The 25,531-nt window shown below is 43.6% G+C and overlaps 1 protein-coding gene across 3 annotated transcripts; it reads right to left on the bottom strand.

Moving 5' to 3' along the window:
* LOC118510693 (neural cell adhesion molecule 2-like) lies at positions 1 to 25,531 on the bottom strand. Of its 3 annotated transcripts, XR_004906054.1 has the most exons (8): positions 24,410 to 25,531; positions 12,997 to 13,368; positions 12,746 to 12,877; positions 9,087 to 9,239; positions 8,819 to 9,006; positions 8,613 to 8,732; positions 7,879 to 8,507; positions 1 to 3,196 (listed from the first exon to the last, which is right to left on the bottom strand). XR_004906054.1 is itself a non-coding variant. In XM_036052867.1 (7 exons), exons 1-7 carry the CDS (start codon positions 24,474 to 24,476, stop codon positions 8,046 to 8,048), a joined length of 1,494 nt encoding a protein of 497 aa, XP_035908760.1. In that variant the 5' UTR covers positions 24,477 to 25,531; the 3' UTR covers positions 1 to 8,045. The 3 variants fall into 3 exon arrangements, 2 of the variants coding, with proteins under 2 accessions (XP_035908760.1, XP_035908761.1); XM_036052867.1 differs by having other exon boundaries at positions 1 to 8,507; XM_036052868.1 differs by having other exon boundaries at positions 1 to 8,507; positions 12,997 to 13,365.

The following is a 25,531-nucleotide window of genomic DNA, read 5'->3' as shown; positions in this document are numbered from 1 at the left end:
CTGTTGGTTTGGTAGTCTTGTTTTGTTTGGTTGAATTTATTACTTCGCTCGTCCACTGTTCTCGTTCCGTTTAATTTGTTTCTTTTTTATTTACGTTTCATTTACTTTAATCGCTAGTTGATTTTTCGGCTCCCCTTTTTTCTCACTTTCTCTTGTTTTTACCTTACGGTTTACAACTTTCACTTTCGTATGTGTGTGTGTGTGGTGATTATTATTTTTCAATGACGGGTTTAGCTTCTCCGACTCGCCTCATTCATTTGTTTGGTTTTTGTCGTTTTGTCCATCTTGTTTTTCTTCATTTTTACAAATTCTAAGTTTTTTGTTTTCTTTTTTCTCGTTTAGTTATCGCCATTTTTCCTTCTTTTTTCTCTTCTCGATAAGTCTTGTTGATTTAGTTGTGTTTGTTTTTCTCTTTAATTCGTTTTACATCTTATAACATAGTTTTGTTTTTTATTTCTGTCGTTTTTTCACTTGTTTTTTTTTCGTTTACCACTACTGTTATGATGATTACCGGGAGAAGGACAAGTTAGTGAGTGTGTGTGTGTGTGTGTGTGTGTGTGTGTGTGATTTGTATCCTCTAAATGCTGTTTCGAGTTCTATTTTGTTGTGGTGTTTGTTATCTTTTTATCAGTTTTTTTTTCGTACTAGTAATGTGAAATTGGCACAAATGATAAAAAATACTCAACTCATAATTGGCCATCTCTACGCTCATAATCTGGGGCTTCGACATCGGGCAACAGATTGACGATATCTTTGTCACAATCAATCAAACAAGTAGCACACCCACTGATTGCTTCAATCCCTTACGCTTTTGATTGTTTCATAATTTGTTGCATTGATGATGGGGAACACAGGGGGACAGCCATAGTGACAAAGGGGAGGGGGGGGAGGAGTTTTGGTTTAATGGGTACCTCCTCGAGCGCTGGCGTCATATTGTTGGTGATAATAATTTTAATTACTAGCAATTAACAAGCACCGACTCGCTGTGGGAACTGTGGGGTGGTAGTCCGACCACCCTTTTTTTGTTTTGTCTTTTTTACGTTTTATTTTGCTCTCGATTCATACACCAACCACCACGATCACCACCGACAACAAAATTGCCATAGTATTGATCCTGTGTTGGAGAGGGAGCGTTCGTTTGAGGATGAATAATTAAATTAACTCTTGCGTGCCTGTTTTGATGGGACCGAAGGGTGGTTGCCGGTGGAAAGATCATTCCACAGTAATTGAAAACCTTTTTTTTGTATGTTCGCTTCATTCATTTGACCTCTCTCTTTCGCTCCGTCTACTTATACCGGTTCAATTCAATTCCCTACTAGCCGCTCACAGTGGCAGCCCTGTCCGGCCATCGTTCGATGAGTTATGGTTGATTTAATCCAAATTTTATTTACTCATAATTAACCATCCACGATAGTAGCAGTAGCAGCCGGTTGGAGTACTAGGGTGCAGCGAAAAGATAATGATACCGAAATCGGATTAAAGCAATAGGAAATGGGAGCAAAAAATAACCCTTGAGACCCCTAGTGCAGCTAAATTATTTTATCCAGCCTGACAGAGTCGATGATCGATGTCCTTTACGATTAAATGAAGTGATTGTTTCAATCTGATTTGTGAATAAGGGGTGATTTAAGAGGCTATTCGTTTTATTCACAACTAATTAAAAAACGAAAAGCACCTTTTCAGAAATGCATAGGCGTAGGCGAAGCTCTTTACTAGTCGATTTCAAATACAGCTCGATTCGTAGCACCAAATTATCATTCTAATTGAATACTTTTTTTCTGAATACTCAATCAAAATGGTTCATCAGTACGGAAAGGAAAACGCAACCATTGGAATTGCAAAATCGTTCAATATACTTTAGATTCAAATTTACATACACCTATACATACATTCATTTGTTGGAAACACACGGCCTTATACATACAGCTCACACGTTTAACGGATTCGCCAAAACATCCAGCCAAGACCAGTAATGGAAGCAAAACGGAGCTTACACGATAATCATTTCGACTATGGCACTAATTATTCACAGCGTAGAGTATTTAAAGACTGATCTTGTACACACAAAAACACACTCACAAAACATACATCCACGTACAGGCACAAAACCCGAAGGGGAAGGTTTTTCTGTGTTTGCATTTCTGTGTACAGCGCGTGAAAAACGTAATTATTTGAAAGGAAAACCATATGAAAAAATGAGACAAAACACACACGGGCGTACGAGGATGTTGATAGCCCCGCACGGTTTGGGAGGCTCGATCGTAATGAATAAATCATTCGTATGGCGATTGTGAGAGAGGTGGAAAGCGATGGGAAGCAAAGAACCTGACCTCCCATCGAAAACCGGAAACGAAACGACGGTTGCACGGCGTTGTTTATGTATGCGAACGGATGCATATGGTTCGCCTCGTTTGTTTGTTGGTATTTCACCTTGTGGGTTTTCACGATAAAAAAGGAATAAATGAACAATGAGATAAAAAAGTACCCAAAATAAAGAAATGAAAACTGGCAGGGAGTTTTCATTTTATTAACGTAAAACGCTTTTCCATAAAATAATTGCATACATTCTGGCTTGTTAACATTTGAAAGCTCTTTCTTAGTAATCAGAATGCATCAGAATTAAATCTTTAAACCAAGAAAGTAGGCGCTGGCAACAGAGAAGAGTTTCAAAATTGCATACATTTAGGAGCCTATAACCAAAAATAGTTGCATACCTTTAGAAATAAATTGCGTAAGATGACATGGTAATTCAAGGCAAAAATTATAAGAATTGCATTATTTTCAAGCCGTTCTCATATGAATACATCAAGGTGATGTTAAATCAAGAAGATCGTTCTTAAATGTTTTTTTAATGAAACATTAATATTTTGATTTCTGTTACAATTTTTTTTTGATTGGTAATACTTGAGGCTCTTTGTTCGAAAAAATGCATAATTTAAGGCGATTTGAAGATAAAACTCATTGAAACGGGTTGCAACGAAATAGAGTGAGATAGAGTGGATTTTCAAGGCTCTAAAAAAAATCTTTTTACAAATTGCATACTGTCAGGCGTATTAAAAGTGAAAATCGCTTTATGCAACACCTTTGTTTTTTTGCAACACCACACTCAAACTTAAGCAGATTTTGCTTGTTACGCTTGTTGTTAAGAATTTTTAATAAGCCTGCCAACAGCGCCACCCGACGGGCTCGGTTGTACCTGGTAAAATAAAGCAAAATGATAAATAAATTAATAGCCACTCGTTTCGTTTGGTTCCCGTGCATACGCTACATGCTATTATTCGCAACTATAACATCCTTTCGCTTTAGATACCGGCCAACCGGGTCGGGTGTTCAATCAGAACAAAAAAATAATGGGAAAACAGAGGGAGAGAGGAAAACAACACCGAAATAAGATAAAAATACACACAAAAACATAACGATTCACCAAAGCGGAAACTGGGCCGCTCGGTGTGGTTGTTGCTTTTTCCGGCTTCCGTTGCAAGCCATTTCCAATTCGTTTGCTGTTCAATATTCTGCTCGGTCTGGTCGAGCCAGCGTCTGGTCGGTTGTTGTTGGTCAAATCAATTGGATCTGTTGGAGCAGAGACCGATTTTAAGCGGCGTTCTGGGAGCGGCTTTCTCTCACACACCCTCCGAGGGATTGTGTGGTTAGTTGGAAATGGTTTTTAATCGCGATATTCAATTTTGTACTGCCCATTTTTATTTTTATTTGCTAAAACGAAAAGCACACAACCGATGGGTATGGAAAATACAGAAAAAGCGAAAGGCAAATCATACAAACGAAGGTCGTAAGTTTACCCAGCGCAGCACCGTATGGTTTGTCGGCTCGTTTTTGGGTTGTTTGGTCGGTCCGGAATCGCCGGCTTTCTATCTGGCAGCTGTTTCTTTTGCTGAAGGATTTAATTTAAATTTTCTACCCCACTCCAAGACGGGAGACCATCATCACAAGATCACAAACAGATCACCCGACCCGAAAGGAATATAATAAATTATGATGATGATAGCAACGATCATCATCGCATCTCGCACGATGGTCATGCCGGTCGAGCTCACTTTGAACTTTAATCTTCGTGGGTTGGAATGAGGTAAAAAAACCACTCCCCATCCAAGAAGATGGCCGTTGCGATGCTTAACATGATAATGCAAATTATCTTATCAGTGGCAGGGTTATGCGTCGAGAGAGCTTTCGTTGCTCATCGTGAACGCCGATGACGTGCAAACGACCTGCTGCAAGCGACAACCGATTCAACGAAAGTTTGTCATTTCGTGATGCATTTTTCCCGAGCTCACTTTAAGGGTGCCAGAGAAGGGAAAAAGGGAGCAAAAAAGGGGGATGAAAATTATGGAAAGAAAATTTTAATTTAAACTTTATGAACGCGCGTGTCAGCGTACGAAGCGTTGCGCGATCTTGCCCGATGACGCGTTGCTCGTTCGGAACGCGCGCTCTGTTTAAACAATAGCCCATTTTTAAAAAATACTGATGCACTTAAGCTGGGTAACAAGAAGAGAAAAGGGGAAAGTGAAATAACAACACACCCTTCTGATCAATTTATAATTTGGAATTTCCTGCCGCTTTTTTATAGCAAGCACAAGAAACCGGGCAGAACAAAATTGGGTTTATTTAATAAGTGAAATGCAATTATTATATCACTGGCAGGTTAAAGGGAGCAAAAGGGCTTTCGGGAGGGGTTTTTTTTGTTGTTATTCGGCAGCACCAGGGCGAAATGCACTTTTTCTGTTAGCAAAAATTACTGGGGCGAGTAAATAAATGTGTGGCTGGTTGGCTGGCCGCTTCGTATGAATTTACTATTTTCGTTCCATTTCGTGTCCATTTCGCTCAGGGGGAGTTTGTTTCCCAATTTCCCTCGCGATGCTCGTTTCTGTTTTTAAAGAGTCACAATGAATTTTGAATGATTTATTCTCGTTTTCATGTGCTGTTCCTTCGTTTTTTTCAGGTTCGTTTTGCATGCATTGAATGAACGACAGGAGCGTTGCTTGTATGCTGTTGGGCGACAAGGGAAAAGACGCACACACACACACACTCACTCGATTCTAGGATTCGTTTCCTAGAAGTCGTTTGATGTCGTTTGGTTGTTATTTAGAGTGGGGGAAAAAACTGAAAATCTACATAAAAAACACCCCAAAAAAAAAGCTACCAACATCAATCTCCATATGATGGTTTGATGGTGGTGGCCAAACAAAACAAAAAAATCACCCAGGACGTGTGCAGGTGTGCATCGTTCTCCTTGAAACATTCATCGCCATGCTGCTTACTTTTTTTAAAACTACAAAACTATCCCTAACCGTGCCATCCAATGATAACAGCGAGCCGTTGTTTATGAGCGAGGTTTCTTCTTTGATAAGGGAATAGCGAGCGCAGAACATGAATGCAGATCAGGCGGATTTTTGCTGTTTCCTCGTTCCGTTTTCGTGTTAGACTTTTTAAATTTATTCATCACCAAAGTGGGTTTTGGGAAAATTAAACTCGACTTTGAAGGCGTGCTCGGCAAAACAACACACCAAAGATGGAAATGTGTCAACGAAGTGCAAAATTCGACTGTCCGGGAAGGAACAGAAACATTTGGGGCGACATAGAAACATGGGAAGCAAAAATAAAGCGCTCCACACACACACCGTTCCACTCCCAAAACCGTGGCGCGGTATGAATTGAAACCTCTTTTTTTTATCTAGTTAATTGCATCTGCAAAGTACTCTCGGTTGGTGCTGCACAGATTGCGCCCAGTCACTGTGTGCTTGCTTCGCGTTCACCAACTGCAATCGGACTGCACTGCAACGAATTGCAACAAGGCGGCATTGAAAGACGGTCGAAGGATTAGATACTTGCCGCGGCATTTCTTGCGGAGAACTTTAGCAAGAAGCTAAACCTGATTGTCAGGAAACTTACTTTACGCTCAAGTCTGCTTCCCTCGTCATCAGGTAACAACAAACCCGGTGCGCTAGTGTCTGTAGGGATTATATGTGTCGCGATAGTTTCGAACCGGTCTTCGTCGCTCTCTTTCTCTCTGTTCAAACAACGCTTATCCGCTGCCAAAAAATCTTGAGCTCAGCCTGCAGCACGTTGTCCTCTAATGAGTTGATTCCGGTGGAAGAAAATTGGGCCCCAAATAAAAGAGGGAATAAAAAACACAGAAGAGGGTCAAGAATTTAATAAACGAATCACATTTTGAAGGATAATTGAGTAAAGCTGGAGTTAAAGCTATCCCCAACCTGCCTGATTTTTATTCCTCTTCGCTCTTCTCTTTACCAAGATGGGCCAGAGGACCAGGTCAGCAAGGGAGACGAGGGATGTGACCGTTTGCAATAATATAGCGAGTTTAATGTTATTTTGCGGGCGTTTTGCCCGCTTTCAACGGCGGTTAGTGTTCACTGTTGACGCTGTACTCCGTTTAGCTCGTTTATAATAGCTCGTTGAAGGGGTTGAGAAATTTGAACGTCTTTTCTTGTTCGGTTTATAAACAACAGATATCAAAAACACAACAGGCCATAACTATCTTTCTTCTAGCTAGGAGCTCAATTCTTCTAGTAACGTTTCGCTTACATACACGCACTCACACACATACACGATCAGTTTTTCCCCGTCTGCACATACTCCTCTCTGCAGGGTGTCGTCGCACAGTGCTTTCGCTATTCAAAATGTACACATAAAAACATACGGAAGATTGCCTTTTCAATATCGCTAATCTACTAAGGGATCGGTTTCTTTGGCTATTTAGGATGTATGGGTGTGTTTGTATGGTGTGGTTTGGTGTTGTTCAGTGCACGGTAGTGTGTTTTATGTTGTCCCAGGAGACCGCTTTGCTGAAGCAATCTAGTAAGCATTGAGAAAAGGAAAAAATCATAACAAGACTAGTGTTTTTATGCAAATTGCAGGACTTTAGGCGTAGTACAGGGTTATGTAAATCGCAATGCTTTTATCCATTACAAATCTCAAATAAACCAGATCAATAGTTGAAGTTGCTTACTCGGGATAAGGTGCCCTTTCACGGTTTGGAAAAGGAAATGTCTCCACACCATCGTGAATTGAGTATTAATTTTTGTAATTTAGTTTTAAGCAATACAGGCCAGGCCGTTCTTCAAAAATAATAATGGAAGTTTCAAGTAAGCAGTTTAAGTAAGGATCATCAAAATAAAAAATGCGTAAACTAAATTCATGTGTTCAAGTAAGAGTCTAAAGCTGTTGACCTTGAGATCGTCTAAAATGAAACCAATGTGAACCACAGTATGTTAAACTCTATTGCACAAACCCTGCACTTATGTATTGCATACTTTAAGGCGTTTCGAATGTGCTTTTTTCGTAGAAAATCAAATCAATGCAAACTATTCGCACACCAAAGTGCCACTAGCCATAGAAACTTGCACAGACACAATAAAAAAACCGCCTGTTCCTTTTTATGACCTTTTCAACAGCTTGTTTTGCCCGCTTTACACAAAGCCCGCCTCGTCAAAGTGTATGAAGTGTACCTGTACGTGCGTGTGTGTGCCAATATGGAATGCGATTCTCGTGACGATGATGATGCTGCGCTGTTGTAGAGACCCACACATACGCCTTTTCTCTCAATTCCTATTTTATCCTTGGGCGATGCATTCGTCCAGAGTTTCTTCTACGAACGATTTTCACAAGTTCGCAGACTTCATCATGGAAGTAGTACGACCGTCACCACGAGGCACCAAACAAACGAGTCTAATTTCCGTAAAGTGACACTAAAAAAACTTTTCTCATCATTTCCCCTCGACGTACCGATCGATCATTCGCATCGGTAGCGCTGCGTGTTGTTTTGCTGGCATGTCACCGGCCATTACGAAACTGGCGCGGAAGTTTCTCTTACCGTTCGTGTGAGTGCTTGCCAATTTCTCCTACCTTGTTTAATTTCCCGCCCGGGGGCCCGCGCCACGAGTATCGCGAGATGTGTCCACGCCATATGCTTCACTTTTAGAACCTATTTAGGATTTATCTATTTCGTTCGCTTCTTTTTGCTTTTGGGGATGGGGAACGGTAGGAGCGTGGGGGAACCGGATGCCGGTGACCTAGAATCGAGCCTTCGCTAGGTCGACGAATCGGTGATGCGTGATGGATAGGGCCGCCGGGAGCGCCACGGCCAAGAACCAAACGAACTTGAAGCACACGTCGGTAGGTTTCGCGTGCGCCATCGGACCGCTGGACCCACTCGTACCGTGCGGCTGCAGCGGATGGGTCGAGAATTCCTTCACCTCGGTCCAGTCGCTGAGGCCGGCCGCGTTACGGGCCGCCACCCGGATGAGGTACTTGGTGTCGGGTATGAGCTGTACCAGCAGATACGTTGCACCGTCGGCCACGTCGAAGTCACGTCGGCTCGCCCGGTCCCACGAGCGGGACTTTAAGTATTCGTCCGTGGGCATCAGCTCGAACCGGTACCCGATGACGGTGGTCGGATCGGGCGGAATGTCATGGGATTTGGTCGCACCGACGTCGATGTCGAGCGTGTCCGAGTTGACACCGCGTAGCTGAAACTGTACGCCCGCATACGGTAGCCCAGAACCGGGAGTGAAAAGAAAATGTCACGTCACGTTGCAATGTGTGTTTGGGCCAATGGTGGCCAAACAGCCACTACTCACCAGACTCGGCGGATCGGGTTTGGTGCCCTCCTTCAGGTGGATCTCCTGCGTAACGGTGCCGAGCTCGTTTTTGGCCTCACACTTGTACTTGCCGAATATGCTGCTGGTTTTTATCATGATCTGGAAACGGTTGCAGGAAAGTGGAAAATGGTAAAGCATTCCTGCCATGATGTCTTAGGTTTTTGCTCAGCCAGCACGCGCGTTACCTGCAGCATCGACACATGGCGCCCGTTGTAGATGATGTGGCTTTTCGGGGTGAGCTTTTTATTGTTGGCCGACCAGCTAAAGTTGGCTGGCGGTTCGGCCGTCGCCTCACACGTAAGATTAACCACACCACCAACATACCCGTACGCGTCCGTTACGGATGGTTTCCAGGCCGGTAGGTACGGTTTATCTGGAATTGAGAAAAGAAACGAGGAATTTCTTTGAATCGAACCAAGGGTTCTCTACCGTGCTTCAACCATGCGCACGTACGTTTGATGTTGAGCCGAATCGTCTTCTCCTCGAAGCTGCTACCGGTGGCCGAGATCTGGAACGCTTTGCACGTGTACTCGCCACTATCGTTCTGGACCACCTTCTTGATGGACATTCCGTCGGCCAGCTTGCTGTAGCGTCCATTGTTCGAAACTGTGTTTGTGTTAACAGGGTGCAAAGTGAAGCGAATTTAAATAAAGATCTCTCTCCGGAGGGTCCGGAACAATCAAATTGTTGTTAGCATTCAAATTATATGCTAATGAGCGGATGGTGAGTGTGTGTGTGTGAGCTGGGCTTGAGTTTCGATAGCGATCGATAGCAATGTCAAGGCGACATTGAAAGGTGTGAATGTGAATTTGCATTATGCGGTTATCCTTTTCGTCCGAAACGGGGACAAACAAGCTGAAAATGAACAATTGGCTTCCAATATCGTAATTTAATGTCATGCGTATTGCATGCCTTCGAGGCGCATAATTTAACCTCGAAGCAGAAAAGCGCCTAAAACTATGCAATCGGAAATGCGATTGCGGAAAGTGACTTTATTGAAGCCTTTTTTTGTTTTGTTTCTCCAATGGCGACTTCGGTGAGATGTTTTTGCCCCTCCCGGAATGGAGACGCCCGGTGTTTGTGCCCGATGTTTACACTTTTGTTCGTCAAGCGCAACTGCTGTAATTAGCTTTTCGTTTCTCACCTTCACCAATGCAAACGTCATCGAGACTAATGAGTTTTTTCTTCGTTACTTGCTACCACCCCGGCAATAACAGTAGCAAAAACCGTACATCCGAAACCGGCACCGAAGTGGTTCCGCGTTACGGGTAAAAAGCGGAATCTCGACAGGAATCACTTCTCGCGGGAAGTTGCGGCGGACGACGGAGGCACGCTGCGGGATGACTTTTTGTTTTTGCTATATTAAATGTGCAAAAGCCCGCTGGTAGCCGAAAGCCATTGAAGCGTGGAAGTTTTTCTTCCGGGCGTGTGGGTGGTTCTAGTTCTAGTTTCTTCCCGGCAAGTGGCGCTTCTTTGTGCTCCTTCCCTCCGCTTCTTATCGGATGGAGTATTTTGTTTGTATGTTTTATTTATCGCTCCACTGTTCCGCTCTGGTGAACGATGGCCGGGATTGGGTAGCGGGCAGCAGTTTCGCTCGCGCTGTAACAATTAATTTGAGGCACAACTTCTGACGCTTCCAGCGCCCGGAGGGGTGGAACGCCCGGTTGACTCGTGATGCGATTTATGTGGTTTATCGTTTCCTTGCCCCAAGATCCAGTCTTTCGAGCTCTAAAAGCGAGCCCGGCGCGAGATAGTTGGCCGCGTTGGTAAGTTGCTGTTGTTGTTGGCAGTGAAAAGTTGTTTAGCAGCCACGGTACGGTGTGCTTGTGGGCAAAGAAACAGTTGCGGTTTGCTGACTTCCTGCGCGATATTCCGCGGCTTTTGTAGGTAGGGAGCTTCTGGATTGGTTTTTCGGTGATGGAAACTGTAGCCTTTTCGAATAAGCGAACGCGCACAAACACACGCCCGGGAAGGTTGGCTTGCTTGCTTAAGTAGTTAGCCGAGTGTTGTTGTTTCACCGGGTTGCATCATTATCAGGCGAGGATATCTAAACAAGCAGCTATTGCTTCGAGTTTCAAGCGTGTGCGCGAAAAGTTTGGAGCATTCATTTAAATTCCTTAACAGCAGTTGCCGTGCATTGTTATGGGGTGTGTATGTAGCCATTGGTAGTGTGTGGTAGGTAGAAGAAAAAGTTTCTTAAAATGAATTCAAATAGACAATGTAGCAACATTGAGCAATTTTGTATCCTTTTTTCCGAAATCAACCATAAAGAAATGGAAAATTAGTATGATGATGTTAAATTGCATAAATTCAGGCGTATACAATTGAAATTGATGCTTTACTTGTTTTGCCGCTATTTAAACGTTTTTTCGTGTTCTTTTTTCTATGTTAAATATATTGTCGTGATTTTATTTAACTCCTATAGCTAATTTTTTCCAATTTTTTACTTCGACTAGTACTATTATTATTAACTATTACTTTTGACAATTTTATGATGTGTAACCATGACAAAATTTGGACAGAAAATGTGCAATTTTGTTATTTTTTCGCAATTTAGTTTTGCTCCAAACTCATCAAACCATTTCTTCATTACCAACTCAGTCGAAAATCTCTGTTTTAGAGTTTTTATACTATAAGATGGTTTAAAATTAATGCGCAGAGTTTTTTAGAACTTTGTCAGGCAACAAGATGCATAGCTTATTTTTTAAGTAGGTCAAAAAAGTTGATAAAATACAAAAAAAGGGTACAATACTCGTCTGAATTTCATTTTAAAATACTAGGAATGATGACATAAATAACACACGTCAAAATTGCATACATTTAGGCGTGAATTAATCAAATTCAGTCTAGTTGAACTAGCGTAGTTAGAATATGCAATCTATTACAATAAAACGTTCCATCTTTAGACCAAACTTATCACACAAATTACATATTCTAAATAGTAAATATCTTAAATTTAAAATATATTTGCAATACTCTTCAATCTGTGGTTAAGTTATTCAGAATCAGGAATATGGCAATGTTTTATAGATTTATTTTATTAAAAAAAGTGCAATGCGTACATTCACTGACGATTGCATACATTTAGGGGGAAACGCAATCTGAGCAGAACCGATTCTGTACGATTTATTTGAACCATACTCACGTGTTCTATTTATTTACATAAAAAGTCCATCTCCCTCCTCCTTTCTAAGCTCTTTTCAAACGCATAAAACAATCGATAAAAAGAGTGCCCACAATAGCTCACATACACACCCGCACACCTCTTTTCTAAATTGAAAAGAAAACTATGAAAACCACCACAAAGCGCTGACAAAAAGCTTCTATCAATGGGAACCCCCGTTTTGCTGCTGCTGCTGCTGCTGTTGTGTCCCATCCCAGGCGCCCGTGCATTGTGTGGCTGTTGTGTGTGCCGTGCCTGATGCACTCACTTTTACACAGCATTCAATTTCAATTGCCATGGCATAGAAGAGAACTTGTTGGGATAAAATCCCTTTTATGAATCATTTGCTGTTAAGAAATCTGTTCCACGTCGATGATGGCAGTGTTTTTTTTTGCACTTGGTAATGCTGGGAAATCGGCACTCGGGAAGTGCACGTAGCCTAACAGGGGGGAAAAAAATGCCCGCCCCATCATGGGGCAAAAGCTTTTAAAATCGTTGCCCCGTCAACGCGTACGATGGCGCAGCGCGTGCAATATGGTACAAGACATCGTTCGTCGTTGTGCCATCAGCAAACGAAACAATGCATGCTTCTTCACCATAATCATTGTCGTGCTCTCGCTCGCTCGGGGGTCTCGGTAGCTCTCGGTTCAAGGGTGCCAATGACAAGTAGACGGTGTAAAAGATGGCCATCATGCTACCGAAGCAATGAGGAGACATAAATTCTGCCACACTCTGCACGCCATCCTACACTCCGCAAGGTGAGCGATCAGGTGAGCGAGAACTTTGAAAGCTTTCGGTGTGGGTAGAGATGGGGAGCAAAAAAAAAAGCGAGCATAAAAATCGTTTCGTTGGATACACAGTGGCACAATGCTTCATCCGGCAGCGCTTTGCGTTGATGAGGTATGAGGGTGAAATGGCAATGAAGAGTGAAATGTAGCGCTGAACTTACAGAACAGAGGTTGCCCGTTAAAGTACCAGGATACGGACGGTTCCGGATGTCCCTTTACCTCGCAGCGGATGGTTGCGTCCTTATCTTCGACGGCCGTTTGCACCGTGCTTGTATCCCGGAAGGAAATGGGTTCTGTGGGAGTGCAACAGCAAAAGAAAAAAAAACAAGGAGTGAGATAGAGAGAGAGCGTGCCGGAACATCGTTACACACACGCCGTTATCCTTCACGGGGTCATTTTTCTTATCCCTTACCGTAAACGATCATTTTAAAGGATTTTCGCTGCGCCGGAACGGTCACCCGACCGTCGGTTGCTGTGGTCGTCCCGTCCACGTCCACCTCGCACGTCCAGTTGCCCTGGTCGGTTCGGGCGATCGCTTCGAATATCAGCGACAGCGAATCACCCTTGTCTTCGATGTGCACGCGGCCCTTGGTTTCGCTAATGACGACATTTTTCGGATTTCGCCACTTTAGCTTCACTTCCTGGTTCGTGTGGCTGCAGGTGACCATGCGCGACTGGTCGACGAAGTGGGCCATCTCTTCCTCCGGTGCTAGCCGCAGCGTTTCGGCTACCGGGGCCGCCGTCCGCTTGGAGATTTGTTGATTGCCATTAATGGAGGATGCTGCTGGATGGGATAAGAGATGGAGATGTGGGGGGGGGGGGGCAAAGAAAAACAGGATTTATTATAAAATACCAACAACCGGAGTCCAATAAATTTTGAGTCACATTGGGTGATTCAGGCAGAAGCTTGTTTAACCGTACTTAGAAACGTCTGTCCCCAAGCACATGAATCATCTCTGGCCATCGTGCCCGCTGCTCACCCGATTAATTGTGTCAATTACTGGGCGACCAACTGTAGTCGGTTATGGGTGAATGTTTTTTTCTTTTTGGTACGAAAGACAGTGAGAGAGATTAATTTGCCGTCGGGGAGTTTATGTGTGTGTGTGGGTTGTACCGTTTTTCTGTGGAATGACATTTTCGCCCGCCTCAGTTCTTTCTAAACTAAACGCCTGCAGCCGGATGACCTTTGGGGTTAGCGCGCGTTCTACGGCAGGTCCCCGGTGGGACTTGTGTTAATGACGCACAACCTAAGTCGACAGGCATCTGATGAAGAGTGACAAATAAGGTGCTAAGAGGTGAAATGTGTTTTTAAAGCAGCTTTGATAGACTACGCCTACAGGTATGCAATCTGGATAGCACAATACCGATGATAATAATAATATTGCGAAAATGCTTTGTCATTGTACTGATGTTGATGTTCATAACATCTGAAGCTCCGAGGTGGACTCTTTAAAGACCATCTGCTATGAATTAAACAAGATGTTGGTCTACAGTGTACACACTGGCATCATTTGTTTGAGGCTCTCCTGTGAAACAGTAGCTTTATAGTAAATCGAGCATCCTTCCCAAAAGTTTGTGTTGTAGATAAACGGGACAAAAACTATCAAATAAAACTATTCACTATTTTTCAAGAAACTAATAACTTTACAATTAAACTGATTTACGCAGAGATGACGTTTAGTTAGGAGGTCACACCATTGAAATAATCCAGAACTACAATTATCATCGGCCAAAAATCAGCAATGACAACAGTATAGATGTTGAATACAAAGGTTTTGGTTGCCGACCAATTACTCAAAACACCGGTCGCTATGACAGAAGCTGTGGCTGTACAGAATATATAAGAGATTGTCTACGTCTCCAAGACAAGTTAGTCTGCAAAAAACCGAATTTTCGACAGTCGTATCTTAAATCAGATTCGTCAGGCTCTAATGGACTGGACACGTCATCAGAATGACATCGGACGACCTAGCACGTAAAATTGTTTAAGGTATTCCACATAGAAAGAGAATGCAATGATGTGTTATCTAGGCCTGTTTGGGTATTGGAATTGCAGACGACGGCCCTAGACGCGAAACGGTTGAAGCGCCCAAAGCATAAGTAGCCCATGATACACTTCTTGAAGTGGCTCAGTGGCTTTGTACCAGCGGAACCTGTTGGTAACACCAAGAGACAAGCATCGATTCCCGTCCAGATTCGTTTGACTAATCAAAAAAAAAAAAAAAAAAAAAAATAATCAAAAAATAGAGAAGCGAGAAAAAAAAATACTCCAAGCGCCATAAAGTATGCAATCCGCATAACATGAAGCTTATGGTTAAAATTAATCTATAAATAAAGCTTGTTTTCTTTAGAAATTGCAAGTTAAATAAACTGAACCAAGCTTGTCTCTTGTGTTTGATTAAAAAGGAACAAAAAAGGAGAATAAATTTAAATGCAAACATTAAAATGAAACAAAACGGATTCATTAGGATTTTCTTCCTCTTAATTCAGCAAACACCGTCCCACTGCGACCGTAATGGGAAAACACTCATCAACACGAAGCACAAATAATCACCCGATAATAATCAACAATCAGTGGTTCGATTGTTCGAGTCGGTTCGAACGGTTCAAGTGATCATCATCATCATGATGGCCGAAATGGATACTGTGTAAATATGATTGTGGTGCGCATTGGTATCGGTGGTGTCGCAATTGAAAGGCGTACCACATTAAATAATCCTAGGGCATTGTGATTGTGGTGGTGCCTGACACACAACTGCCCCTCCCCCACAAAAAAGAACGGGATGGAGGTGGAAAAACCACGACGGGGGCTATAATATAAGCGCGTATTAATATATGTATTTGTTTAACTAAACATTGTGGCGTATTCCATGCAAATATAATGGAAAATCGAATCAGATTTAATTTGTATTGATTGTGTATGTATTGCGGATTTGGCCAATCACAATGGATAAACAGTAAACGATTATACGGGCTACCGTTCGTGACCTACCGTTATCAATGGGATCAGAAGCACAAAGTGAAAAGTTGGGTTGGGTTTTGAAAATTGGTTCGCTTCTATTCCAGCTTATGATTGTTGAGCTTGCAACGACTTATCTGACGTTATCGCGCCGAAGAGCTTTTGTGTAATGTAGGATTGATTTAATTTAAAATCATCGTCATCATCATCTGCTTGCACTTCCGCACAACAGTGCTTTTTGAACACCACTTTCAAATCGAACTGGGAACTGTGTTGCTGTGGGTTTGAATTTATGGATAGCAGCCAGCAAAACAACGAATCGTAATTAATTGTTTAACGGCTTCCGAACGGCGTGTGTTAGTGGTGAAAACAGGGCATAATGTGGTATAATGGACTACTGTGGTTGAACGTACAGCGAAAATTCCTGTAAATGTGTATCTCTCCAGCACCATCTCTCGCACACACACCGAACATGATAGGAACAGACGATCTATAAATTACATTCAACCGCACTGACCACTGCGTGAATGGTGAAGCCCGTAAAGAGGGCACGAAGACGATGGCGAACGCCTTTTCGATTCCTTAAGAAGCATGGGATTTATTTGCGGCACCGGTGGAACGGATCGGAACGATTGTGTTTGGCAAGGAGGGAAGGATGTTGTTACGAAACAGTGCAATTGCATACATCGCAACGTAACGGTTGCCCTTTGGATGGGCCAAAGAATGAGGGGCCATTACGAGGCACATTAGGCGAGCGGCAAGGAAATGACCGTGCCAACCAATTCACCTTGTTGTGTGTGTGTGTGTGTGTGTGTGTGAAGAAACCTACCAAAAAGGGGCCTAGCAGGCTTTATTAAGCTCTTAGAACATGTAGCGCCTTGCGGTATGCAATCTGCAGGACATGCTTGCTTAGCTAGCTCGTACGAGAATGCCTTCTGGGTGATCTTCGACCAAACCGAACGTGTACGAGATCGCAACTATTTGTTAGCGTCATGTTGTAGGGAAATTAATAACTGCCTAGAACCGTGTTGTAAATTTATCCTTCCCAGTGTGGTGACCCTTTACAGTGCCAAGCTTTCACTGATGTGAACCCCGGAAATGAAGTAGACCGTTTCCGAAAGAAAACCCCGATTCCTTGGGAGGAAAAGGTAGACGACGTTACGATTGCACGCCCTTTAAAGCTCGCCCCTCATGATGGTTGCAATCAATCAAGGCTTTGGGTGAATAGGGCGCTAAAAGTCTGTGTGGCTGTGTGTGTGTGCGTGTGGTGTTAAGCTGACGAGGCGTAAAAATGAAGCTGTTTCGAGGCGACCACTCGAGCAAAAACCCGCATAAGTTTCGTTCCGATTTATCACCCGCTCGCTGTCAGTTTTTTGATAAATGTGTGCAAGATCATGAAAAGTAGATCGACCGGGACCTGTGTGTGTGTGTGTGTGGGATGAGTGGAAATAGAACGCTCCGGAGGCAGCTTTGAAAGTAGATATGTGGTTTCGGTGGAGGTCCCCGCTCGGTGGAGCTCAATCCAACAGAAATAGTGCTGCTGCGGTGTGTCACAGAAACTGCTTATTCACTCCTTACGGTCGTAATTCGACCAGAAACAGTTCGCCAGAACAGAAACTGTCGAGAATGTCGTGCCGCGAACGGGAGACGATTACTTGCAACATGAACCACACGGAAAGGTTAGGAATGAACGCATTACGGAGCACACGGTACGGAATGAAGATTGACTTGTTATCACCAAGTCGTGTCGGTGCCTGCCGGTGAAGGCTACAGCATGAAGGCGAACTAGAGGGATGAGATTCAATTTTCGGATTTGTTCAGAAGTAGTTTGCATACGGCGACGACGTAGCGTCCTTGCGTGTGCGCCACGGCGGTTTTGCTGAACCAGTCGACACACAAGTGACAGCTTGCTTTGATTAGCGATGGATGTAATCAAAGTTGGCCTGCTTCTGTGGAGCTGTCCGGGAGGGGGGGGGGGGGGCATCTATACATAGACAGGGCGTTCTTTTGATGTTCCGGAGCTAGGTATGGATGGAAGGATGAAGGAGCAAGAACTTCTCGTTCAAGGTTTCGTGCTTCCGGAGGACACATTTGCATCTACGCTTGGTGTGCTTCAGCGGGAGCTCAGAGCTTGTGCGTGGAAAGCAGCTTGTCAGCAAAGGGTTTGCAGAGCTAAGCGAGAAAATCCGCAATACATCCCGATTAGAATGTCCTCAGTCCGCGACAATCCCCACCAGGATAATTACCACAGTAATCAGTATGTTTGTAGCACTGCATATTATGCCCGTACCGCTCATCGATGACTCGCCGTACGGTTCACTGCACATTGTCACAATAATAATCATTCCATTCAATGAACTTCACCACCCTGAGGGAGGGGGAGTTGGAAAATGTGGAAACTTTGACGCATTCTATCATGGGGACTGATAGCAGTTTCATGGAGGAATACTGCGTGAAGATCTAGTATCCATCGCCTGAAGGAATGTTAAAACATTTCACTGTGATTGACGTATCCCGAGGAACAGTCTTCGACAGTCGCACTCTCGCTCTTTCTCTCACACTTTCCCTCGATAGCATGCAATTTGAGATGATGAGCTCTTCAGATGCAGCTCACACACATACACACACACACACACACACATTCGATCATCAAAAGGATCTTTCACCGCATCCGCTCGAGCGATTGGAACAATGTGAAAGTTGTTTTGTTATGGGTTTTGCATACTTTACGGCGCGCCGTTCTCAACGTACGCGTTTTCCACCCGCACGGCTGTCAAATGGATCGTTCAAGAAAGCGGTGGAGTGTTCCGTATGTTCTCGAATGCTGAAACTCGAACGTTGAGGTAGGCCCGCTCAGGTGGTTGGCCGTGTTGGAAATAGTTGGAAATTTTTAATAAATTCTTCCAAACTACCGCCATTCGGCGATGTAATTGGACAGAGGCTTTATGCGGGGGGGCACGTAAACTTTTCACCTCGTCCATCCATTAGGGATGGAACGAGAAAAACACTCACAAGAGAGTCTACCAGGTAAAGCGACGTACGTGGACGCGAAGAAAATGGGAGAAAAAGAACGGAAAAAATGCAAAGTTTCTCATAATCTTTCACAAGCACATATTACAGAACTTTTGGCCCTCGGTTCGTGTTGACCCATGGGAGGGGAAAAGGTGAATATTTGGGTGCGGAGCCGGATGGTTTTTCATTTCATTTTCTGTTTTTCTTTTCAAGCAGTATTTTTTAAGATAATTTTCTTTCGGCGAAATTTCTGCTGCTGAGCTTACTAAATTTCTGCTGCTGAGCTGAGCTTAGTTCGTTGCGAGGTTATCGTACCTTACTTTCCAGCTTACTTGAGCGCGAGGAAAAACTTCACTCTTTTATCGAGTGCCCGAAATGAGCTTATTTATTGGAACTTGTATTTATCCAACAAACCATCGAAGAGCGTTCGGAAACAGCACAAATATGGTGCATAAGTGCCCGGTCTGTCTCATCCCGCCCTCAATATGGCACAATTTAATCAGCTGTTTTTCGTCGTGGAAATAGGAGCTTTTTTTTGCTGCTCGCAGCACAGTACTGCGGCACTGTTTTTGGCAGCTTCGGACCGGCTTGCAACCACTATTTATCACCGGTGTGGGGATAGTATGGAATAGCGCTCGGTTCGACACTTCGGACTGCACTTTCTCACAGTGCACGCCGGTTGATGTCGGCGTTCCAAATGGTAAAGTTTTTCCTGTTTTTTCTCCCACGAATCTCACGATTCTTAAATTTATTTTCCATCTGTTTTGAAGCTTTTTTCTGCACGCAAACAGAAAAAAACTGACCAGGAACTGTGAGAAAAACTTTTTTGATTAATTCCGATTCTGCTCCATTGCATGGGTGGGGATGGTTTTAAATATTTAACTGTCCTGTCTCGACAGGCGTTCCCCTCTCTCTCTCTATCCATCTATCGTTTGTCGTCTTCTGGTCACTCCCGAAATCACCGGCAAAGAAAAGTGATGTATTTACACAACAAAACCCCAATTCTTTTGATCTAACGCTCGCCGGTCACCGGAGCTGGTGGAAAAATCTGGCTGGCTGCTACTCCGGTGGTCAATGTTTTCCAGTCGCTTCAGAACTAGTGATGCTTCTTTTTTTTTGCTGTTAAACTCAACCAGAACTAAACCAGAATAAATGTGACCAAATTTGGGAATTGTGCCTGTCGTGTTTACAGTGTGGCTTTCATACCGAACGAGACCAGGCGAGAACGTGGACCGGGCGGTCGTGGTCGAAAGTTTTATCGCCGTTTGCATTGCATCGGTTACAGGGTGGTAAAAGGGGGGGAGGGCGAGGAGGTTGGTCATTTTGGCTACCGCGTTTTAGTATCGTAAGCCGGAAGTTTTTGGCCCAAAATCCTGAACTGGACTGGTGATGAATAAATAATCGTTTAGTTTTATGTGTTTGTCCGTTTTTTTCTCTCTCTCTCACACTCGTTCCAAGGCTGACCGAGCGCTCTCGTTCCGGATGCCCTTTTTGTGTGTGGCAAGTGTGTGTTGAGGTAGGTCATAAGTGAGTTGGGGAAGTGTATGTGAAAAGGCAAGCTTTCCAGCAGCAGTTCGTAGAGTAGAGTTAGAGTTTCTGGCTGAAAGGGTAATTGGGATTGATAGTAGCAAGATAAATGTTTCTCTAATGGATACATACACTGCTCAACAAACACTCACACATACAGAGATTCTTGTGAAGAATGCACTGGGGAGAAAGGACCTTGCATAAGCTGACAGCTCAGCTGCCCTCACCCGGTACATATTAAACAGGAACCGAAGTGCAGGAACCGTTTAGCTGTAACTATCGTGCACACATTAATTTCCGGATTTAAGCAATAGCGGAGTTGATCGAGGATTTTGCGGTAGGAGCTGGGTGTGAGAGAGGGAGAGAAAAACATTCACTTCCCAGGATAGAGGATCCCTTTTTTGTGGCCCAACACACACACTCACCGACTCTTATAATTCATCCCAAACCATACATGGCACGGAAAGCAACGGACGAGGCAAAATTTATGTCGAACCCGCGCCAAGCGCTTGTAGAACAAGGGGCTTGGGCGTATTAAAAATTCATTCCCGAATCATGCATTTCTGCAGGAGCCCGTTTGGACTGGCCATGAATCAGCAATGAGTCGGTGGGTCGGTTTGATTCTAATGGCTGTAAATCATGGGATAAATGTGGGCCACCAGTCCGACCGAGACAAACGGAGATAAAACCGTGCCGAGGCTGGAATTTAAATGTACCACACAAAGCGACAAAGTGCGGTCGTTAGGATCGCTTAGTATCGAAAATTGTTGCAGCACTGTGGAAAAACTGTTAGAAAAAGGGAAAAATACACAACGAGTCGAAAGATTCGGGGATGATGCGTAAAAAAAAGGTGTAATCTACGATTGAAGGACGTGTGCGTCATTTTCTCTTTCTCTTCGCTCCACTCTACCGGGAGCGTCTAAGCTTCGGTACGACACATGAAGGATGTCGTTTCATCACAATCCCGACTCGATGCAGGGAGCATACTCCTACCGGTTCTACCGGTACGGAAATAGGCCGTTATCAATCATGAGTGATGGGTTGGCAGAAGGAAAAACTAGAAACATTTTTGCACGTGGAATGGGGTCGCTGGATCGGCATTGAATGATCGGGTGAATTATTTGAGGTTGTTAATCAATTTCCGCTTCCGTAGATGCCTTATCGTGCATGCAGGCAAACGTTCGTGGGGTTGAAGGATATATTTAAACGATGTATCGCTTCGTTTAACTCTCTTATTGCTTGTTGATTGTATTTTGGAGAAAGATATTTTTATAGCAACCTTTTTTTTATAGCAAACAATTATATGAGATATTTTTAAACCCGAAGGGTTATCAATCATACCGTAGCAAGACGGTACGATTTCGCGGAACACCCGATTGGAACCACCCGTCGTCTCGTGCGCATCAAGCAAATGTATGCCGGTTGGATGTATTCCGCGAAGCTCAATGCAATAACACGAAACCCGTCCGTAATCAAATGTTTAGATTAAGTGAAGCGAGTGCGCAGCTCTTAGCGTACAGTGATTTTGCCTGCTCCGATTCCTTAGAAGCTGATACTGTACATAAAAGAATTGCTGCTGACGCAATACACGGTTCGAAGAGTTATGGAATGTATGTGCTATGAAGTAGATTTACTTGGAAAACGTTCTTTCTTGCAGTTGATCGAAACCTTCTGCACAATCTGATGAGAGCTCTATAGTAAACAATTGCACCAATCGCATCACGCACAGTCACACACACACACGAATCACAATCACATTATTGTTTATCAGTTATTTTTCTAGCTACCGGCCTTTGATCCCTGATGACTTCTAGCTTTGTATAACTGGAAGTAAACTCCAGGTTGTCGTAAAAAGAATCGATATTAAATGCTTTTAAAATAATTTATTTAATGGAATTTATTATAAGAAGGCGAGAGAGAGGGAGGGTGGGAGGGAGAGAGACAGAAAGAGAGAGAGAGAGACAGAAAGAGAGATATAAGAACTACACAGTTTCGAATCATGCGATGGAACTTTAGAATCGCCTCAGGAAATGCTTCAAATGGGTAATGATGTATTGCAGCCTCCTTGCGGAAAGGTTGTCAAACATCTAATGATGCATACTTATTCTTCCTCTTTTTTTCTAACTACAACTTCGAAAGCCTTCCATTTCTAGCCCTCTGTGACTTGATTTTAGCAAGACAGTAGCAAAGTAGTCAAGCCCTGCGTACGGGCAGGCGGTCCGGATGGGATTTGAACCCCGGTCTTGCCGTGTCAGCGCTTTTGTCGCCTCTGCCACCGAAGCTCTCCATGCAGATGCATAGAGACAGTAGAAATTTGCAATGCGACAATGGATTTTTGAAATTAGAATTTGCTGAAAAGTGTTTGATCCAACACTGCCAAACAGTAAAAAATAAAAACGTCATTAGATGGATGGTTTACGTCACCACGCTTTAACGTTAACGTTCGGATGGGTTCAACACGTAAATTTGAAGGAAATGTTGGAAATGTTGTTGTGATTACAAAGTTCCACAGCCAAGTTTCAAAGTTTTCCAAAACTGATTAGACATTATTCCATTGTATGATTGCAATATTCCACTATCCAGTTGCAACAATCGAATTAACATGCGAAATGATGCAGATGTTTTATTATATTATTTAAAACCTTGTCCTGTTGTAATATAACATGTTCTGAAGATTGAGCAAGATGACAACGTCGTTCTTTGGAAAAAAAACTGATGATATATCGGTAATTATTACTAATGACGTTTTGATGCTTCATTGGTTTCTTCAACATTCTATTTCATATAATGTATAAAAACTAATAACCATCTGTATGACACGCCTTTTCAGAACGGGGATAATTATTAAACTGGATTTGCCACGAGATTTTTTTTCCGAGGGCTTACAGCAGCCTTCCCATCTTATGAGAAAAACTTTGTTGGTGAGTGATTGTCCTTTTTTGTGTTTTGTGAAAGTAAAACAGTATCAGGTATCACGGTTCTTTATAAATCTTATTCATTTTAATGATCGATCCCTTCTTTTATGGTTTTACTACAGGGAGAGGTCTCTTGACTTACAGTTTTAGCCTTTTTTGATGTTGTTAATGACGTGAGCAAGTAAACTTAAGACACGATATTGACAAAGGTTGATCTAAACAAACCTATTCTTAACTGGTTTCTATGCAACATCCGAATAGAAACCGAATAGGAACCATGTTCAGTTAACAGGAAAAGAATCCTAGAGATTTGATTTGTATTCGTAACCGGTGAAATTTCACTAAGAATGATTTATCAACTTGGAAAGGTAAAATATTTTCCAAGAATTAATTCTACCTAATTCATACAACAGATTTCTAGATAAATTCAATTCTTAGAAGGCAGAACATTGCTTGTAATTTAATTTTAATAAAATTCTGTTTGAAATCGAGCCCCAAGCATCCACTCTCTTAACTTGGCTTGCGGTCTGAAGAACAAAACAGCTGCGAAACCTCTTCCAAGGCAAATAAAAGCAATGCGACGATCATTTGAATCGCAGTAAAAAAAGCATGAGGAATGATTGCCACCCAAAAAGTGCGAAAGGGTGTACACCGATGATGCATCATAAAGAAGTGTTTCCGTTCCAGTGCCAGCTGCAACGGCGCAAGGGTGCGTCTGCCTTTGTTACACGCTATGATCATCTAGAACGGTGCACCACGACACCGAAAAGTGCGCACACACACACACACTGCACCAAGAATAGAACATAAAATTCCATCCATGGGGTGGCTTGGTGCAATCACCAAATCGCGATGGTGTCTGTTTCGCACAAAGAATCGCGTGCCATGGCCATGACCGCAAACACACTCGCACTCCATAGACTGGAGCGTCGTGCGTGACAATTTCGTGACAGTTTTGCTCCCTCGCAAAGGTGGAAAAATCGCGACCAACGCGACCATATGTTGTCGCGTGTCTCGACAGTTCCATTCATCTTCCTGTCACTACTTTCGATACGCGGCAATGCGATTAGTGCGTTCCGGTTCCGTTTTTTTTATAGCACCATAATACCACAGTGACCTTGAGCGATTCGCGGGCAAAGTTTAGTTTTAAAACAGGAGCTCGCAACATCTGCTTATCCGGCTGTTGTTTTGTTCAGCTTCTGGTATTCCTTCCACGACGAGCTCTCGAAAGGGCACCACGCGACAACACCATATGCCACATAACACTGGATGGAACATTTCCGGAGCCGAAGCAATCCAATTAGCCTGTTGGAGGGACGATGACTTTGGCGTGTGGTTTGGAACACTCGCGACCATTTGTGTGACCCACGACGGTACGATCTTCGCGACGCAGCTCCTCGGCAAACACTCACCAGCAATAAGAAGCAGGAAATTGAATCCAAAGTGCATCCGAGTCATGGTAATCCGGGGAGTAATCATTGTCGCTGCTCGGTTCACACTGCAGGCACACAACGGGCTGCTATAATCCAGACGTAGGCCGTTGTTTCACTGACTCACTGATCTCACTTGGCTGGTGGTGGTGTAATTGGGCGGTGGTAAAGCCTTCACTGCATGGTTGTTTGTTTTGTTTTGCACTTGCGAAAAACTTTTTGGAACCACAGACACGTTACAGGATCAACTTGGTTGCCATAACACACAAGAGAGAGAGAAAAAACCTCACACTCATAGAATTATAGCGAACGCTTTGGAAAACGTGGCTCCCGGTTAATTGGATTATATTCGATTATCGAATCGTCCTACTCGGTAAAACCTTTGCTGTAAGGGACACAAGCACGCACACACACACACACACGAAGGAATTGTAGACACCACTTCCTACTCAAACCGATTGTGTCACCCGATCGATGGATTTGTTTCACTTCAAATTTTGGCACGACTGACGCGTGGTTCAATAACCGGAGGACCCCACCTCAGACACTGGCACGACACTCAAGACACAGCACACTGCCAAGATGCACCCAGCACTCGCGTTAATTAGTGAACGAGCATCACGGCACGAACTATCACTCGTCACTCCAAAGGCCAGCCTAGACTAGCTAAGCGACTGGAACCAGACCGCACCGGACCGACCCACACTTGTCGAAATAAATTGAATTATCGTTTCGAGACGCGCCTGGAACTCGACAGTGAGGTAATTTTGCTCACCATCAATCTTCAAACGCTTGAAGCCTTGAAGCACCCGGACGCTTCACTTTAGAGCCGGCCGATTTGTGATGATCGCGCTCGAACCCACCCCCTCTTGCCGGAATCGGTTGAATTTTATTCGATCAATCAATGTATACCACCCGCACACCCGAGACTACACTTTCCACCACCTAACCTTTGACCCGGTCCCCTTGCCCTCGCTCGCTTATTTCACCCAGCTCTCTTTGCCCGTGACACTTTTGATTAGAAAATCGACTGGACACGATCGCGTGTTGCTGCGCTTCCGTATGAGTGTGTTTTTTTGTTGTTGTTGTTGTGGTTTCTGCTTC

Source organism: Anopheles stephensi, chromosome 3 (assembly GCF_013141755.1).
Source record: "Anopheles stephensi strain Indian chromosome 3, UCI_ANSTEP_V1.0, whole genome shotgun sequence".
Classification (NCBI taxonomy): Eukaryota; Metazoa; Arthropoda; class Insecta; order Diptera; family Culicidae; genus Anopheles; species Anopheles stephensi.
This window is presented reverse-complemented; position numbering and strand designations above follow the sequence as displayed.